At 41.8% G+C, this 19,975-nt stretch overlaps 2 protein-coding genes across 4 annotated transcripts in view; both read left to right on the plus strand.

The window, feature by feature from the left end:
• Positions 1-57: 57 nt before the first annotated feature.
• On the plus strand, positions 58-11,032 carry xpnpep3 (X-prolyl aminopeptidase 3, mitochondrial). Of its 3 annotated transcripts, none has more exons than XM_054607160.1 (13): positions 58-107; positions 889-1,046; positions 1,144-1,254; positions 1,567-1,689; positions 1,995-2,182; positions 2,396-2,615; positions 4,121-4,305; positions 5,184-5,246; positions 5,654-5,767; positions 5,883-5,968; positions 6,415-6,598; positions 7,182-7,302; positions 7,530-10,029. In XM_054607160.1, exons 3-13 carry the CDS (start codon positions 1,185-1,187, stop codon positions 7,694-7,696), a joined length of 1,521 nt encoding a protein of 506 aa, XP_054463135.1. In that variant the 5' UTR covers positions 58-107; positions 889-1,046; positions 1,144-1,184; the 3' UTR covers positions 7,697-10,029. The 3 variants fall into 3 exon arrangements, 1 of the variants encoding a protein (XP_054463135.1); XR_008531590.1 differs by lacking the exon at positions 58-107 and adding an exon at positions 10,048-11,032 and having other exon boundaries at positions 721-1,046; positions 7,530-7,800; XR_008531591.1 differs by lacking the exon at positions 58-107 and having other exon boundaries at positions 721-1,046; positions 7,530-7,800; positions 8,159-10,032.
• A 1,293-nt stretch (positions 11,033-12,325) lies between these two features.
• Positions 12,326-19,975, plus strand: part of ep300b (E1A binding protein p300 b) — a 34,675-nt gene continuing 27,025 nt past the window's right edge. The window contains 4 exon segments of the mRNA XM_054608332.1: positions 12,326-13,537; positions 15,436-16,034; positions 17,371-17,547; positions 19,514-19,820. Coding sequence (XP_054464307.1) covers positions 13,444-13,537; positions 15,436-16,034; positions 17,371-17,547; positions 19,514-19,820 — 1,177 coding nt within the window. The 5' untranslated portion in view covers positions 12,326-13,443.

Raw genomic sequence — 19,975 nt, forward strand, 5'->3', positions numbered from 1 at the left:
GCCCCGAGTTCGGGCTTCCAGGCAGCTTTAAGGACGCATAACATCTGCTGGAGTATTATCTCAAAAGAGTATAAATCAGACACTGCTGAGCAGGGTGAGGAATACAGGTCATTAACTTAAGTAAAAGTAGCAATAATGCAATATGAAAATGCTCAATTGTAAGAAAAAAGTCCACTGTGACTCTAACTTTTATACATTATATTATTGGATTATTATTACTGATGCAATAACAGTAAAAAAAAAAAGCAAAATGTTACTGTTTTACTTGGTCGAGGAAGTGAAGCTAATTTATATATATATATATATATATATATATATATATATATATATATATATATATATATATATATATATATACACACAGTAATTTAATCTATGTACAATAATGCATCCTATCTTATAAACTCATCATATATTTACAAATATATACATATATATATATACTTGATATGTACTCAGTTACATTCCAGTCCTTGTGATCTGTGAAGAAGTGGGTTTTCATACTGTATAGACTAGTATTAAACAAATAGGTTGTCTGGACAATAGGAACATATGTATATAATATATATGTTAATGTATTGGTGGGGAGCAAAGGGCCCTGAATAGGCTAAAAGAATACAAACACTGATACGGTCCTTTAAAAAGCACCACACAAAGGACATTACAGACTGATTCAACAAGGTGTGTAAGTCTATTCATGCAAATGAGCAACCCAATTTAAATATAGTAGGAAGGCAGTATGTAATAATGCATTGTAATCAGTCTGAAAAAGAAAGACAACCTATGCAAAAAGACAACATATATTTATTTATTAAACAAACATAATATCTGGAGGCAGTAATGTATCCAACACGCTGGTTGAAGAAACCTTTAATCTGCCAATCGTAGCAAAGGAGGCGGGATTAAGCGCCTCTGCCTGGGAAGCCAGACTCAGGGCAGCGAATTCCCACCAGCGCCATTACGGAACATGGGGGCATGAAGCTAACGAGGCTAACGAGGCTAGCTGTCAGCCGAGGAGAGGAACGTGTGAGGAGACTCTAACGTCGGTAAGTTACAGCAGCACTCCTCTACTCGTCTCCGTCAATAGCAAGCCATAGTTGACGACTCTGTCCTCCTCCATTGACTGTTTCCTCTCGTCTACAGCGACATGCTCTGACTGAACCTGTCCTCCAGCCTCAGCAGCTATGTTGACCTCCACCAGCACTGTGCTCAGGTGTGCTGCCAGGCTGCTGCCCCCGAGACACAGCAGTCCAGGTGAGCCCAGGCCGGTGTTGTTACGTCGAGTCTCTGCTTCAGTACAACTTTAACACATTGTAAGCTACTGTACACTGCTGCTCCACTAGCTGCAGTGTATTGTCTGTGATCAGCCAGCACACACAGCATGGTGGTACTGTCACCATGCTGATACTGTCACCATGGTGGTACTGTACATCTGTGAGAAGCTAAAATCCTCCATTTGCGAAGTTCTACTCTGTAAAACATCCGTTGAATGCAGATAAAACTTGCATTGTGTTGGTGCCCAGTTCAAGAGTGTTTTTGCTGTCTGTGTTGTGTTTCTGTGTGTAGGATGTGTTTGGTGCCCGTACAGAAACATATCTGTGAAACTAGGAGGTTTAAAACCAAAGACGGTCCCACCCCGGTACCTGGGCCAGCCCAGCCCTTTCACTCATCCACACCTCATCAAACATGGTGAGTATTGTCAGCAATGGAATGCTGGACCAGTACATGAACACTTCTTTTTAGGGGAAACTTGAAACAGGCTCCATATTTATTTATTTATCTATTTAGGATTCAATCGCAGTAGTTGCCATTGTAGAACACTGAAAACTACTGCGGTTTTCTCCTTTCAGTTCACTCAATACTCTACACTGCATGTGACATGAAGATATAATAAGAACACATCAAGTAGACAGATAGAAGTGTGCAGTGGAAGTATAGGCGATGAGCTGTTGTTTTAACACTGAAGCACCACATGTGTAATCTCTGCTCCCCAGGTGAGGTGACCCCGGGCCTGAGCCAAACAGAATACGAGCTCCGCAGACACAGACTGGCCTCACTTATCGAGGCCCAGTCGGACAGGCTGGGACCCTCAGCCTCCTCCAGCACCCATGTGGCCATCGTGTTGTCCCATCCAACCCGCTACATGACCAATGACATCCCTTATCCCTTCCACCAGAACCAGGTGCAGGTTTTGTCTCAATTCATATTTTCTTTATGATCTTTATTATTTTTGCCTTAGTGGGTTTTTATGTGTAACAGGAAAGAACACAACAGCAACATCTTATTTTATATTATGTGAAGACGTGAACTTCAGTTATAAAGGAGAGTTAATAGGAATACTGTTTGCAATTTTAGCGAGGATTTGTCAACTAACCTGGAGCCGAATGTTCCCCAGGATTTCCTCTACCTCAGCGGCATCCTCGAGCCTGACAGTGCCATGGTTCTTTATGGGAAAGGACGACCAGACCAGGCCATCTTGTTTGTCTCCCGCAGAGACCCGGGGAGAGAGCTGTGGGACGGGCCCCGGTCAGGGAAGGACGGGGCGGCTGCTCTGACCGGCATAGAGAGAGTCCATAGCATAGAGGAACTGGGTGTTGTGCTCAAGAGCCTTAAAGGTGGGTGGATGAGAGTGTTTGTTAAGTCCCGCCGCTCTTGTTTACTGTCGCAACGCCTGTCAAGCTTTCTGTTCTAGCATTTTGTGTTGTCAGAAATAACAAAATAATATAAGTATCAATACCTATATCTGAAATGATTCAATACTAATTTTGTCAGTATCGATACACAGGCACCAGCTGCACTTTCTGCTCCGCCTTCTATCCGACAGATTGTTGACACACACACACTGATATTTTTCTTTTAATTTTTATCTAAAATATTCCTCCATGTTGTGTAGATTTTTCCATGTTTTATTTAAAATGGTATAGATTATTGATATTTTTAAGTATTGTTTCAAAATTAGAAATTCCAGTATTGTGACAACACTACTAGCACTGCACATATTCAGCTTAGAATAGTAACAGTGGCAGATTTACCACTCCACATTCATAGTTATTTGTTTAACAATTTGTCGTCAATCTGACACAGAATTAAACAAAAGTCTTTTTCTCATTTCCAGCCAATGGCCGTTGGGTTTAATCGATTAAAATGGTGTCGGTAGCTAGCAGATTTTATGAGCTGTGGCTAGCAAGCGTAAGCTAATGCCAAGACTAAAACTCTGTGAGTGGATTGAAACCTCCATATCCAGCTGACTTTTTAATGTTTACAGTGTATAAGGGTCTTAAGTATCTACATGTGGCTACAAACAATATGTAGCTAATGCTAAAAGGCAGAGGCTAGAGCTACATCCCAGGCAAAAAGTCAGAATACTCACCAGGGGCTGTATTAGATGTGTATTGCATTGTAGAGTTAGTTTGGCCAGTATGTTATTTACTCCGACGAAACCCTTGGAAGGTTGCATATCTTAATATAGAAAAGCATACTTGGACAAGCAGCACAAAGGTTAGATCTATGCTTTGATTTTAATACAAACAGAAAGTCTCTCTTTTACAGGACAAAAGGAATTTAGGATGAGAAATAACATATCTTGCTTATCTGACTTTATTTTACACAATTTTGTCTTGAGTCCTCTAAACCAAATTAAGAACAGGACAGAATAGTAACCTTAGACTAATAATATATGTAATATCTTGCTCCGACGATGGATTTTCCAGTTTCAAGTTTTTTCCTAATGTAACCTGTAAACCCAGATATGTAATGTTGTTAGCTAATAGCTTGTGCCTTTCCTTGAATTAACATGAAGTTACTCCTGTAGATAGTAAGCTCGGTACCCAGGCATGCAAACGTTAGCAGGAGACGTTAAAGCAGACAGACGCACTGTTCAATCCATTCCTCGCTCTTTTCCTTTAGTTTTTTTCCTTTTGGAAATGCTTAATAAACAATGAACTCCAATGGCTAATGCATTGTGGATTAAGTGGCAAATCATCTTTCATTTAGAGGTTGACCTGTGTTGAACTGTGATATAAAAAATAAAAAACAGGAGCTGACATTTGACTGCTAACTACCGTATTTGGATACTTATCTTCACTGTTACCATTTTCTCTCTACTCCAATCCTCTTTCAGGCACTGTGCTGTGGTACGACAGTTCTCAGCCCGCCCACCCTCAGCTCCACCAGGCTCACGTGGGTCCCGTGTTAGAGGCGGGCCCGGTGCCGCACTCTCTCAGGCCCCTCATCCACTCTCTAAGGGCCCTCAAGAGCTCAGCAGAGGTGGCGCTCATGCAAGAAGCAGGTCACATCACTGCACAGGTTGGTGTTTAAATTACTTAGTGTCAACTTTATAAAAGTTTATAATTTGTTAAAGGAAGTTGGGTTCTTAGATTACTGACCAGTCAGGCACATCCCCACCTATTAAGAGGAAGGAGCACCAAAGGTTTAAGAAATGAAGACGGAGGAAATGTTTCTAGTCTACATTCTGAGTCAACAACCTTTGTATTTTCAGATTTGTATTCGGCTTGTCTGCAAATTCAGAATAAAATATTTTATGGAAATAGAAATAGAGTTCATTTAGCTGTTTCTCAGTGTTCGTTTCCTACCAATGTATTTATTTAAATTTCAAGACTTAGCAGAAAGAAGAAAACTCAAAATTACCAATAAGTGCCTGCAAACAGAGATGCATTTTCTTGTACTGTTATATAGCGATACCTCTTCACACTTTTTAAGATTAGATTACAGGGAAGTCACTCTAACTACATTACTATCCCTATTTTCATAACTATAATTCTACTGTAATAATTGCTGCTGTTATTATAAGTAGTCTTATTATATGAATCATTTATGTCATATACATTGAATGTGTGTATCTCTGTTATGCTGTTCATTCTGTACACATGACATCTATTGCATTCTGTCCATCCTGGGAGAAGGATCCCTCCTCTGTCGTTCTCCCAGAGGTTTCTTCCTTTTTTCTCCCTGTTAAAGGGGTTTTTAGGGGAGTTTTTCCTGTGCCGATGTGAGGGAAGGACAGAGGATGTGAGGGTGTAAGGACAGAGGATGTGAGGGAAGGACAGAGGATGTCGCATGTGTACAGATTGTAAAGCCCTCTGAGGCAAATTTGTAATTTGTGATTCTGGGCTCTACAAAATAAACTGAATTGAATTGAATTAACTCAAGTCCATGTCTTTCAGGCTTTTAGGAGGACAATGGCTCTGTCACAAGGTGACGTGGATGAGGCTGTGCTATTTGCTAAGGTAACTGAAAATATTTACATATCTCTCCAACCTAATTGGCAGAAGTTTAGCTGGGGTATTTTTTCTCCATCATGATCTTCCTGATGAAATTAACAATCGCTACGGCCTCCTTAATTTACGTTGAATAATTTAGCTTATTACCAAGATGTCAGTTTATCAAATTTATATATTTTATTTACATATAACTAGAGGCAAATCAATATTTAGGTTTGATGTCTCCGCTCTCTATTTGGCAGATATTAGTTAGATATATCAATTAGATATTTGTTTTCATAGTTCCAGTTTGAAGTGACTGCAAATTTAAGAAAACAGTTTTCCCAGAAGTTGGACAGTAGAGGTGACAGTAAACATGATGCTCACAAGGCTTTTTGGAAATAAATAAATCAAATCCTATGTTAATCTTTCAGTTTGATTTTGAGAATCGTATCCATGGCGCCAACTTCCTGGCCTATCCCCCTGTTGTAGCTGGAGGGAATCGAGCCAATACTCTGCACTACATAAACAACAACCAGATTATCAAGGTAAAGGAAGGAGTCGAATGTGCTAATGGATCTGTTCTTTTTATTCTGAAATTGGTTATGTATGTGACGTAATGACTGACTCATTATACTTCCCCCTCTTTCTCTCTTCCATCAGGATGGTGAAATGGTGCTGCTTGATGGTGGTTGTGAATACTTTGGTTACGTCAGTGATATCACTCGAACATGGCCAGTGAATGGAAAGTAAGTTTGACAAAGTAGACTTAAACAATAAGTTCTGCTGCTCAAAGAAAACATTGTTGATAAAGAATATCTGTGCATTTGTATGTAGAAACTTGCAAAGTGTGTTACAAATTCTTCACTATGATTGTTTTCTGAATGCAGACCTTAAACTGAAATCTTTTTTTACTTGCAGACCTTAAACTGAAATCTTTTTTACTTTCTCAACATTAATCCTCACCTTTTGTTTATTGAACATGCGCATCACTCTCAGATCATTTCCTCATTAGATATTTTCAGGAGGTATTATGTCTCGTAAGCTTTATACATTTACACGTTCGTTTTTTTTTTAAATCTCCCATGTCTCTAGATTTTAGGGCCTTTTTTAAGTAGGTGTTTTTGAGAATTATTCCAGTGACAGACTACAAACACACCTGAACTGTGTGCTGCACCCATCTCCTTCATACCAGATTCAGCCCGGCCCAGGCTGAGCTGTACGAGGCCGTCCTGGAGGTCCAGCGCTCCTGTTTGTCTCTGTGCTCCCCGGGCGTCAGTCTGGATCACATCTACAGCACCATGCTGGCTCTGTTGGGCCGACAGCTCCGGCAGCTAGGCATCGTCAAGTCCAGCACCAGTGATGCTGATGTACTAAAGGTAATAATGAGAGAAATAGAGGGAGAATGAGTTCCGAATGGTAGACCTTTCAAATGAAGAGCGATTTCATGAAAACAAATAAGCAACTCTTGGCTTTTGGAAAACAAAGTTGCTGCCAGTAACATCATTTCTCAAGCTGAGTTGCAAATTATTTACTGTACAAGAAAGTTATGTTTCCCGGATCAGAACATTCAGCTGCTCGTTAAGTTTAAAGGAACGAAGATTCTTTAATAAATAAAGAAGCCCAAAATCATATTCATATCTGCCATTTACTGGTGTTAATGCACTTATTGCTAATGTAAATCAAAAGCAGCGTCCATGAAAAGCAATATGCTCGGTGAACGTTGTATAACGGAGGCATTCCTTTCCTGCAGTGGCTATTTTCAGGGAAATAAAACAAGCAAACCAAACCAAAATGAAATGTAAATTTACTCAACTGGTTTCTCTTAAAAAAAAAAAAAAAAAAAAAGAAAGAATCAAAAATACCCTGTTGGCTGACTGATTGATGAGAGAACTTCATACAAGCAGGGGCAACTGCAAACTTCTAAACAACTGCTTAAAGCTTTAATTATGCTTATCCCAGGCTGCACGGCGGTACTGCCCCCACCACGTTGGGCATTATCTTGGAATGGACGTCCACGACACTCCTGATCTGTCCCGCTCCCAACCTCTACAGCCAGGAATGGTCATCACTATAGAACCAGGTAGAGACTAACTCGTATGGTCAATACCCTTTACTTCTTTGTTTTTCCCTCAAGATGTGCAGCTATGGCTGTGTTTATCAAGAGTCTGGGTGAAATTAGATTTTAAAAATCCATAATGCATCAGGAACAGCCACTCACTACACATGATCTACTCTGCATTCTCTTTTATGTTTCACATTTGTTTTTGCTTTCAACAATTTTCCACTTTACTCCTCCTATTGTCGCAGGGTTGTACATCAGCCAGGACAATGACCAGGTGCCAGAGCGTTTCCGCGGCCTGGGCGTCAGGATTGAGGACGATGTGGTGATTCGAGACAAGGGAAGCCCTCTGATTCTGTCCTGTGACGCACCAAAGACCATCGCTGACGTAGAGAAGGCCTGTGCCCAGAGATAGGGCAGGGAGAGACGGACAAGTGAGCCACCACATCGATGGCAGACTGAGTGCTGTGCTTCTACAACGGTCTCCATGGTGATGAGATCAACAGGCTCGGGGCCCAGGTGCGTGAAACACTGCAAGACTCTGGTTTTGAGTCTCAGTAAGGCCTCAAAAATGTTGAAAGATCATAGTTCGTTGTCCAACTAAATGTATAATACATCCTTCTAGTGTTGTGATGGTGCTATTAGTGGGTGAAATCAAACGCTGAACCATAATCAAGTATATTTTCAGCTGAAGCCCCAGTGTTTGGATCCAACACCCATGGAAGCATTTTCATTCTTAAAACCTATTTTCTCCATGCCAAGTTTTCCAGAATTGCCACAATCGTGGCAAACCAGGATATAATTATTTGTTTTTTGTCTCATTCCAAAATGTTTTTTAGGCCAACGTACAAACACTTCATTTGTTTCTTACACACAGATCATCATTTCTTAGTTCAGATGCTGAACATTCACTCACTGAGCTGCAGGAAGGACCAGGGCATGTCAAATAAACAGACCATGTTAGTACACACAAGTGATGAATTAAGATGAACCTGTCTTAAACCGCTGCACCCTGACAAACCTGGAATAATTGCAATTTTTACACCAGCATATGGAAATGGCTTTAAAAGTGTACAATGAAAAGAGTTTATGCATATAGTTGTGTATGTGCGTGGGGATTTTGTCTTTTAGGCAGAGAGAGGATTGTGATCTCTTTTTTTTACGATGCTGTTTGTGTATTAAAAAGATCTAATTCTCTCCTTTTCATAACAAATACATGCATTTTATTTCCTTTTTGCTGAAATAACACATAGAAACAAGTAAATTAATGTAGGCTAGTAGCTGGAGTCTGATTTTAAGTTTTAAGACATAATGGGTGGACTACAATGCTCAAAGTGCCAAAGGGGAGTCTGAAAAATTCAACCTTTTAAAAATGAAATGACACTGTAACTCATAGTATTTGTGGATAATTTAACCGACACTACACAGAGGCAAGAAACTGTCTGTAGATTACTGTGTTCTAATACCACAGCTACTGAAGATGCTTGTTTCTGATTGGCTGGCTCACCACAGCTGGATCAACCTGCTGTCATGTTGGTGCTGTTCCTTCACTCTTTGTACATTAACTACACATGGCTTCTTAATTATGTTTTGCCCAGGGACCAACCAGTACCATGTTTGCTGTGTGTCAATTTTATGGTAATATAATTCAATGCAAGTTAATTCAGGAATTTCCAGAAGTTTATATTGTGCTTTAATGGTGCATATCCCCCCACATATTTCCAACTAAATATCACAAATCAATAGAGTCACAGTAAACATGCAGCATTTTCGGGCCCTGAGGGTTTAGATGCTTGGGGCAGCTTGTTGATAATCCAGCCATGGCTCTCACCGACCCTCCAGAATACAACTGTTTGCAACCATTTCCAGCAAACAAGAGCAGACAAATTGACTGTACTGATACCTGCTCAGCACAAAATGACTGACAGCCTAAGTAAACAAGTGACTGGTTAAACAAGTTAAGCATCTAGCATTACAGACGTTTTGTTTTTTCTCTCAGTATTAAGCATACTCAAGCTCAGTGTGGACTATTAGTAATAAGTTTGTCCAGGGAGACAGTTACCCATGATGCTCTGTGTCTGATAGGTGATTTGGTTTTCGTATACATTATCCATTACAACGTAACTTTGAATCGAAGATTTAATGTAGCTTTTGGGTTTAATGTCAAAGAAAAGGAACATTTAATGTCAGAATGAAACAAAGTACAAATCAATGGGTAAAAGAGGCATAGAAGTCGCATAATTCGTTATATAGAGATCACCTGTGTGCAGTCAAAGGGTTTCAGTTGATCGTAGTATTAATACACCCGGATCTTTTGGTGAGTCAGGATAGTGATAAAACATTAACCGGGAACGCTCCAAGCAACTCATCAAAAAGTTGATTTTAAAGCCCAAGTTGGGATAGATATAAGAACTCTTCTAAGTCACAAAATATCTAAAAATAATCTGTATTTGCTGCCAAATATCTATTAAATACTGACTGGGAAGGTGTTAAAGACGTATGCAAGCAAGTGTGCGTGAATACTTTTTAAAGGTACTGGATGTGTGAACTATATGTAAGAGGGGCTCTTAAGTCAAAGTGACAGATGTTTTTTTTGTATGTCACACGATTTGCCATATTAGGTGTACTCCATGATGTTGAAATGACTTCCGCTGTGTTATTATAAGTTGCTTTGGCACAACCCTTGAATGAAAATTACTTTTATTAACATGTGAAATTCTCAAATGATTACACTGATGTTTTAATGGTTTTCATTTTTCTCAAAAGGGGGGACACACCTGGTTTACCATCCATGCAGAGTTTTGACACCAGAAAGCGGTTTTCACATTCATCTTCTGAAGGTGAAAAAGTGTCTCTGTGCTGACCCTTAACACCAGTTAAAGAGGTGCATGTATGAACATGACATTGTGATCTCACAACTAGTTTTGAGGCCAATGGTTGGGTTGATATGAAGCTGCACAACTGTGAATTGGAAACTTGAAGCCTCCAGGTCACATACAGTGAGAATGGACTTTTCAGTGAAGGACACGTCTTGTGTCCATCAGTTAATCTTTTGAAATGAAAATACTCTATTGCAACTATTTTGGTGTCAGGGTTGTCGAGACAGATTTTTATTTGAGCCCAATATCACACATTTGCCTCAGGGGGCTTTAAAATCTGTACAGCATACAAAACCATCTGTCCTTGGACCCTCGCAGCGGATACGGAAAAACTAAAAAAACTTTTAACTGGGGAAAAATAAATGGATGCTTTTGACTAATTTATTCCCTTTTGACACAAAAGTAAAATGTTTCCAGTTAAAGATGAATAAATGGTGTTGTACAGCTTCGTATAAGCTGATGTGATGATCAGTGGTGCAATGCAGTTTAGTGCAACAGCAACACTCACAGGGGCCATTTCTCTCATTTGAGTATTTTTACAGTTGATACCTAAAGTACATTTTGCACGACTGCTGAGAATACTTGCATATTGTATCCTGAGAAACATTTAACACTGCTGTAAGTAATGGATTATTTTTAAACAGTGGTCAAGGCTCTGAACACCGTCACTGGTGATGATTGCATGTCAAATTCTGAAAATTGCAACAAAGTTTCAAAAAATGTGCTGAGGAAATTTGTAGCAGGAAAATGTACTGAAGTATGCAGGCCCCTATACTTGATTAAAGTAGTAATACCAGAAATAGTCCATCACAAGTAAAAGTCCAGCATTTCAAATTTTACTATTATGAGAAAAATATTGAATGTAAAAGTAATCATGTACAATTGCTCTTTTATCATTGTTACTTTATTGAAGTATTTATATTAATGCATTCACATGTAAACATTTCATGGTTATGATGATTTTTTTTATAAATGTCATACTTTTTAACTGCTAGGTAGTTTAAATTATAACAGTATAACATTACAATAATAGATCAGATGTTTTAAATGATCATCTGCACAACAGTATAGCTTTAAGTAAATGTAGCATAGTATTTCCTACTAAAATGTTGTAGAGTAAATCTATAAAGTAGCATACAATGTATATATTCAAGAAAAGCACAAGTGCCTCAAAGCTGTACCGCTGTACTGAGTGAAAGGAGTCAGCTGAACACTGATGAATGACTGTAATGTAATGATATGTAATGTAATGTAATGTAATGTAGTGTAGTGTAGTGTAGTTATAACGCATCCGGCAGAGGAGGAGGAGGAGGAGGTGGAGGAGGTGGAGGAGGTGGAGCGCCACTGTCCCCTACAGATTCAAACCGAGCACTGCCGACCGAACGCGGAACCGGTTTTCCGGAAGATCCCGAACACCGACGAAGACAGCCTCCCCTCTCCTCCTCCCTCCTCCTCCTCCTCCTCCTCCTCCCCTTCACGCCTAATGTTGCTGTACCTCAACCCTCCCCCCGTATCAGAGGAGCAGAAACAACAAGCCGCCATTTTGTTTGTGCGGACGGACCGTCAGAAACAGGAGGAGATAACCGAGAGAAGGAGCGACTCACTCCGGCAGCACCACGGAACCACCGGAGAGAAGAGTGGTCCGTCCTGTGTCCAGAGGAGGCTTCACAACAGATAAGACGAGCAGGGACACCGAGCCGGTGATAAATATATATATATATATATAAACATACATATGTGTGTGGATGCATGAGGAAATACTCCGGAAAATCCAAGGAAGGGGTGAAGAGAGGCGGAAGAGCTGAATCACAAGCGAGGAGAAGCCTGCGAACACCATGAAGAACCAGTGTGTGTCCGCGGAGGAAGCCGAGGATCCGCAGAGACAATTATATAAATAAACCGCTGCCGGGCAGAAGGGAGGTGGAGAGAAAGCCGTGTTTAAAGAGACGAGGGGGGCATTCTCCTCACAAAGAGTCAATGCGAACATCTTTTAAGGGTGTCGAGCAGAAAGCGTTCCGCTTCTCAAATAGCCTCGTTTCTCTGCGACCATCGTCGTTTGTTTAAATCTCATCTCGCCCTTGTTGAGCTCTGGGTTCTTTTTTTTTTTTTTTTTTTTTTTTTTTTTTTTTTTTTTTTTTTGGCTTCACGTCTTTCCTTTTTTTTTTTTTTTCTTTCTTTCTCCCTCACTTGCATGAACAACACATCACATAAGCAGTGAGTAACACAGTGTTGGGTTGTTAAACATGTATTTTTGTCACTCTTGAGGTCTGAAGAGCCTCAACAGAAGTCACCCCGCGGATCGTCTCAATAAAAACTAATTGGATCAATCTGCTGATTGGTTCTGTGACTGCCCACAAGAACTAATGTCACAAACCTGCATCACCATCGATTGCACGACAGAGCAGTGATTTCTGACAAGATTTTTTTTTTCCCAACCTTTTGCCAATTCCCTCTCCTGCGATAGGTGTGCTCACAGAGAGGGTTGCAACAGCCAAATGTGCAAATACGAGTCTGTTCTGTCGGACCCGGTGCCCTGCATGCTCCCACACTGAGACACAGCACAGCATGCAGAGAGACAGGCATGCATGGATGTGTACGGTCATGCATGTGTAGTGGGACTCGATCCATTTTCATCTGTCTGCAGAACTATTCACTTAACTGTTAAGCCAATGCAAGTTTCTCCCCCTTTCTTCTTTCATATATCTCAGCATTGCACCTGAGAGCACTGTGTCTCCACTGCTCGGTGTCTTAACTAAAGGAGGTGGCATGAGATGTCTGGGCAGGTGAGAGACGCGTTAAAGGAAACCGAGGATCTCAGAACTGTTGCATGAAGTGAACACGGGGGTAATAATTAACGTGTCCGTGAGTCTCTCCACCGGGTTACACAACAAATACGAGGTTTCTCCGCCGACTATGGCGGGCAGGACGGAGAGCAGCACGGAGGACGGATCCAGGGACATGTTCTGTGTCGCAGAGGAGGCTGCATGAGGGCCGACTCCACCTTCCACCTCCTCCTGTTCAATCTGTGAAGAAACTACATCTCCGACAGGGGAGGGGGGCTGATATCTAGAGAGAGAGAGAGAGAGAGACATAGAGAGAGAGAAGGAGAGAGAGAGAGAGAGACTCTTCAGCAGCAGTCCGCGTCGCTCTCTTCTCCTCCGTCCCCCGGAGCGGTGGGGGACCGACCAGCCTTTTCTTCTTAAAGGGATCAGGAGACGCCGATAAAAGGAAATACGTTTTCCCTCCGTGGATCTACATCTTTTTTTTTTTATTCGTCAAAAATATGGCCGATAATGTCCTGGAGTCCGGCCCGCCTTCAGCCAAGAGGCCCAAGCTGTCGTCCCCGGCTCTGTCCGTGTCCGCCAGCGATGGAAACGGTAAATATAAGCATGCTTTACCGGAGGAGACTACCGAGCTACGGCTGTTACTGCAGCTCACTAACCCACGCTTTGCTCGGTTGTGTCCGGGTCTGTGTTATAACCCGGGTGGGTCTGGTAGTTGTGGTAGTTGTGGTTCCGTCGTGCTGAGCTGGTTCAGGAGCAACTTTCCTGCAGCGATGTTTTGATGCGTTAGCCTCAACAAGCTAACTAGCCTCAACTCTCAGACCAGACAATGGAAGAGTCGAGTCACCGCAGTCTGCTTAGTTCACCTCGCTGCTCAGATAAACACAGTCCAGTAAACGGAGGGACTAGAACACACAAACACAAACACAGGCCGTCTGACCCGATAACGAGCAGACAAAGCGTGTTTCCAGAGTAGCTTTAGCAGAAAGTAACGGTAACCGAGCGGCGAGCTAACTAGCTACAGACACCCGGGACCGGCCAGAGGGACCGGTTAATGGACCGGCCGGTGGTCGGTAACGAGCCGGGCTCTAGTCGTGTTTGATCCGTGCTCAGTGACCGGTCTGCGGCCGCGGGGGAGCCGGTGTGAGGCTTGTGTGTCGGTGCTTCACGTGTTTAGCCTCTCTGTCTCAGTGGTCTATTGTACATCAGCTGCTATTGTTCGACACTTCAGTAAAGTTGCTTATAGCGGTGTCGCCAGCAGAAGATGAGGAGGAGTGTCAATCTGCCCTGTTTTGTAACTTTAAAATTAAAAGACAAAACTCGTCTCCCGTCTGTGAAACGCCTTTTTTTTTTTTTTATAAAGTGTTTTTGTTCGACTCTGAGTTCTTCATTTCCACTACAGATGAAGCCCTCCGTGTTAACCCTCCACTGACTGCACGGCGACACCGCTTCACCTTGTTTTGCAGTTTACATTTCAAAATGGTTCAACACTCAACGTTAGCTTCCAAACAGGTCACTTTATTGTGAATTAAACTTTTGTTGCAGACGAATTCATTTACACGTATTGAGCAAGAAAGTTTAAACTCTTTGCGCCACTTCCTCTTGTTGCATGCTCTTTTATCGAGGAACACTGAGGACCATGATGATTTAGATATTTAGTTGAGACGGTGTTTTAACTCAATATGTATAGCATAACACAAAAAACTAGACTGTGCAAAGATTGGTGGTCATACCACCGTCTCTCCAACTGTGTCAGAAGATAAGTAAGTTAATGTGAATTTCAAGCTTAATGCACGTTTAATTTCCTCCAGTATTTGAGCTCCTAAGCATTGACGTAAAACACTGGCACGACATATCAACACTATATACTATTTCAGGAAAAATTCTGTGAGATGTTGACACGCTAGAAACCACCATAAACAAAATCAAACATGCAGGTTATGTTTGTGTTGGGCCGACTGAAGGGACAACCAAGAGTCCTGCCCTAATTTTTGAAATATTGTATTAGATTTAAGGGCTACTCGAGAAAAATGATTGTGATTTTAACATGTTTCAGTATACTCTCAGACAAGTTTCCCTTTAGTTTGCCTCCCATTGCAGTGGGTATGACTTCTGGTACTTCTGATTCATCTTCTGTTTCATGCTTTTGCACCACATGACTGTAGATAGATCCAATGCACACACCTACCTAGGTACTGTAGTGTTTACTCCTGCGGTTTCACACCCAGACCCAACTGCGTTCACTCTCTGTGTTTGGCACCTAATCAAACCACAATCTGATGCCCAGGATAGAAGTCCAGGCTGTGAGAGGCAGCTAATGCTGCACTGGCTGTCCAGCTATGGGCTCCAGATTAAGGCCTCATAGTTTACGAAACTAATTACAGCGTTGTACACTTAAATTCATCTTGAACAATTGTAGCTGTGTGAGCTGTGAACTGTATCTCAATTTTTCTAGTTGATACATTTTTTTGGTTCCTTTCTTTCCTGCCTAGATTTTGGTTCGCTCTTTGACCTGGAGCATGACCTCCCAGACGAACTCATCAGTTCTTCAGACCTGGGTCTGACCAACGGAGGGGATGTCAGCCAACTCCATACCAGTCTGGGTGGACTCGGAGGAGGGCTTGGTTTGGGAGGCCAGGATGCAGCCACGAAACACAAACAGCTGTCTGAACTCTTGCGTGCTGGAGCACCAGCACAGCAAGGTGGCCCCACTTCCAACAGCACAGGACCCGGGGCTTCCATGGGGATGATGGGGGGTGTCTCCCCTGGTGGACCTCAAGGCATGCCCCCCCAGGGCCAGCAGCAGCAACAAGGATTAATGCAGCATGTTGGGATGGTCGGAGGGGTGGCAGCACTCAATCGGGCAGCTGCCATGATGGGTGCACAGAAGGGCAACACTGGACAGCAGCAGCAAGGCCTGATGGGTGGCCAGGTGATGAATGGGTCGCCAAGAATGGGTTACCCTAGCAGTGCGGGCATGGGTAACAGTAGTAATCTGTTGGCGGAAACCCTACAGCAGCAGGGCAGTCAGCAAATGGGACACGGGGGTCAGGCAGGGATGAGACCACAACAACCCGGAGCACTGAACAAGGTAAGCACACTCAACCCAGCAGGGCCAGGCTGTGAGGATAGCTCAGAAACTGACATCACAGGAGCTACTTTGTTATAGCAAATTATCAATCGTGGTATGTTAAAGATTAAAACTGAGGCTATGACGTTGGTGCCCCGCTGAATCCCACATCTGCACGTAGTTCCCTTCAAATATAAAACTACTCTCTTCCTTTCACATCAAACATGTTGTCGGGAATTCAATGTATTATATATACATATTTGGTCAATGTGTCATAGCTCTGCCATTGCTATCTGAGAGTAGTGGGAACTCACACATCTAAGAATATTACTGAGATTTGCCTGTTACAGCCCACTGTTTCATTTGTATAATAATATGAGTTTGAAATTGCTGCAAAAAGATATCTGGGTATGTGATTGGTCTGGAGGGAATTTGGTAAAGTAAATAAAAAAGGAAGATTCATGCTATTTACACTTGCATTTGTTGTAGTTAAACGCTATTTTCAAGTTCACAGCACAAAAGAAAGACGCATCTTTTCAGACCTGTAGTAGTTGCCTATGTGAGTCTGCTTAAGATGAGTTCTCCGGAGCAGGTGCAGGAGTGAGTGTGGTTATGTGTCGGACTCACAGCCGCATCACCGTTCGCTCTGTGGTATTGTTGGTTAACCACATTGCTTTTAATTTTGCCACAGGATAGATTTGATCGAAGGTGTGAAGGCTGTAGTGCAAACATCTGTGATGAATTTTCTATCATAATTTGTCTCTTTTACCATTGTAGTAGTACAGCAGCTAGTAATGTTCTGTGTTAATATATGCAGTAGCTGTAGCTGTTATCCACGTTAAATGCAGAGAAAACTATAAAGTTTAAGCAGATATAGTGATGTATAGTTGCATTGCTCTCTATGAGATACATAGCAACATTTAACAAATCCCTTCCCATTTGTCCAGAGCTGCTGTTGAAATAAAGATTAGTTTGGCCCTATTAGGGAATAGATGAAAATACTGTAGGCTGGATCTGAGACCATTGTTAGGGATTGTTTTTCTGAAACCTAAAAGTGGCATTAGGATGTGTCTTTGGTATTGATTTACTTCCATGGGAGTAATATTGTAACTAAACAGTCACAATTGCAGCTCTTTATGAGGTAATATTAAAAAAAGTGATGTAATATGGTTTCCCTAGCAAAGTAGTTTGATACGTATGCAGTCTGTAGTTGTTTTTGTATGTTTTTTTAAGTCATGTTATAAGTATATATTGTAATACTTCCCATATTTCCTTCATAGGCCATGAAATGTAATTGATTTTGTTTCTAAACTATGAATTTTCTTCTCTCCTGCTTGTCTCCATACCTGCTCCCTAGATGAATATGATGGCCAACGCGGGCCCCTATGGCGGTCCGTACGGCCAGTCTGGCCAGGGGCTCCCTGGAGCAGGGCTGGGCCCACAGCTCCAGAACAAGGCGGGCCTGCCCAACAATATGGCCACCCAGTTCAGCATGGACAAGAAGGCACCACTGGGTCAAGGCATGCCTGGGATGGTAAGATGTGTTTTAGTTCAGAACAGGTGGATAAACTGTGTAGCCTTTAGGGAAGCAACTTATATTACTTAAGATTAAGTTTGCACTTTTCACTGAAGTCTCTCAAATAGTCTAAAGTAGAATATCATTAATTTTACTTCCTCACTGGAACCAGATAGGAATTTTAACCTTTGATGTACTGTAGCATTTTCTAGTCAGAAATGTGTCTCAAAGGGATTTGTGTCAGTCATTCATGTCATTGTAGTTTCCAGTAACCACCAAAGTCCCACTTGAATGAGAGTCCAGTTCTTGGGTAAATGATTAGTTTGGTGACAGTCAAAAGCCCAAAACCAACAATGAATGGAGCTCGACAAGTTATGTAACTTTCCACGTGTAGTCACTGTTTACCATCCCACCCGCTTCACACAGTTAAAGGCCAGGTGTGTTGAAGTGAAAAATCTTGAAGGATATGAATTTCTCTCCCAAGCTTCTTTATTCCTAGAGTGTGGCCTTTGTACGTGCACTGACGATATGTCATGCCCGCCTTGTAAGCCACAAGTCATGTGAACACAGTGCAAACATTTTTTGTTAATGATTTTATTGGCATATTTTGGCAAAAGCCCAAAGCCTCAATGGCAAGTTGCTGTCCAAGTGCGCATCCTCCGTTGCATCTGATTTATCTTTATCTCTGACTACATAATAATCTGTGACATTCCTCCTTTTTTCTAAGTCTCAGACCACTAGGACCCATTTTCTTTACGTTAAGACTCTGTGTTAACAGCTTTGACCACTGTAGTAATTTGTTTCGAGTCCCTTATGTCACTGACACTGATACATTTGGGTTAAATTCTTATTTTTACTGCTTCTTAACATTTTTGTGAATTTAATTTGTCCACAAATAGAAAAGAACAGGTACTGTATATACCAGCGTTGGGGCTTTGTGACTGCTTATGATCAAATCTAAGGAACGCGGACCTACTCTTAAATTTTGCGCGGTGAAGAAAGATTGGTCAATCTGACATGGAACACCTGCATTTTCGGATTAGAATTGGAAAAAGGTTTTGCATGAGGTTATTTTCCACCTTCATTGGTTGTGGGAGGCTAAGGATCAGGGTCACCCCCACATCCTTGTTTCATCAGTGATAATGGGTGATCAGGTTTTTTTTCTACAAAACAACAGCTTTTCTTCAAGGTTGGACTATTCCATCATGTATGGATGATGCAGGTGTATGTGGCTACATACCATGCTCATTTTTACAGACACATCTGAATTGATGGTGTGAAATGAGTAACTTGTAGCTTAATAATGCTAATTATCTTACAGATGTTTTAGACGAACTTGTGGTCGTCTAAAAGAGGACGCAGTCCAGCCTAAGTCTGTATGATCATTGATATGGTGGTCATGCATTGGATTTTAGTGAAGATGTATCTTAATTTACCATTACAATATTCTTACCTACCTCAGAGAAATAAACCCTTTTGAAGTAAGATTAACCAAATGCCCCAGGACTTCACTGTCAGATTGCTGTGAGTCACTGTAGGTTATTAACTTCCCTGTTTAAGTCGCTAAACTTTATGTTGTAAGTGTCTCTAAAAATGTTGCCCCGTTTTTTTTATCCATCCGTTTATGTAATTTGTGTGTCCCCTCGCTCTACTTCAAACTCATTATTTTAGGGTATTAGATGAAAGATGCGTCCTTGCTTTCATTGATACTTTTTACATGTTCTTTTGACAGTTAACACCTCATTTACTTCTATATATCTATCTACACATGGTCAGACTAGTACTTTTTCAGTAAGACAATCAGCTATACATGTAACTGTCTTGAAATTATTTCCCCCCCAAATGTTCGACTACAAAATCTAGGAAAAATTGATTTGTTAGCTGCCAAGCTTATACCAAATTGGTGATTGTAAGTGGTATAACACCGGATCATTGCAGTCTTGCTCACATGCGTCTATGCTTCCTCTCTCCTCTCCGTCACCAGGCCTCTCAGCAGCAGCAGCCTGGAGCAGTTGGTGGCGTATCCGTCGGCGGAGCAGCAGCAGCAGTGGGAGGCCCCCAGGTTGGGCTCAGTGCCGTCGGGGCTGGTCCCGGCACAGCGCCCCCTACGGCAGACCCGGAGAAACGGAAGCTGATACAGCAGCAGTTGGTCCTTTTGCTCCACGCGCACAAGTGCCAGCGGAGGGAGCAGGCCAACGGGGAAGTGCGGCAGTGCAACCTGCCCCATTGCCGCACCATGAAGAACGTGCTCAACCACATGACTCATTGCCAGGCTGGCAAGTCCTGCCAGGGTGAGTCTGTTGAATTATGCTGATTGCTGTTTTATGGTGTGCGGTTTATATCATAAACACTAGACAGTGTTTTAAAGTTGTCATGTATCTGCAATTCATATTTTTTTTTGTGTGTTGTTTATTTCCCTCTTGGTTCGCCTCTCAGTTTTTTTTTT

The sequence above is a fragment of the Anoplopoma fimbria genome, chromosome 11 (genome assembly GCF_027596085.1).
Source record: "Anoplopoma fimbria isolate UVic2021 breed Golden Eagle Sablefish chromosome 11, Afim_UVic_2022, whole genome shotgun sequence".
NCBI classification, from domain to species: Eukaryota; Metazoa; Chordata; class Actinopteri; order Perciformes; family Anoplopomatidae; genus Anoplopoma; species Anoplopoma fimbria.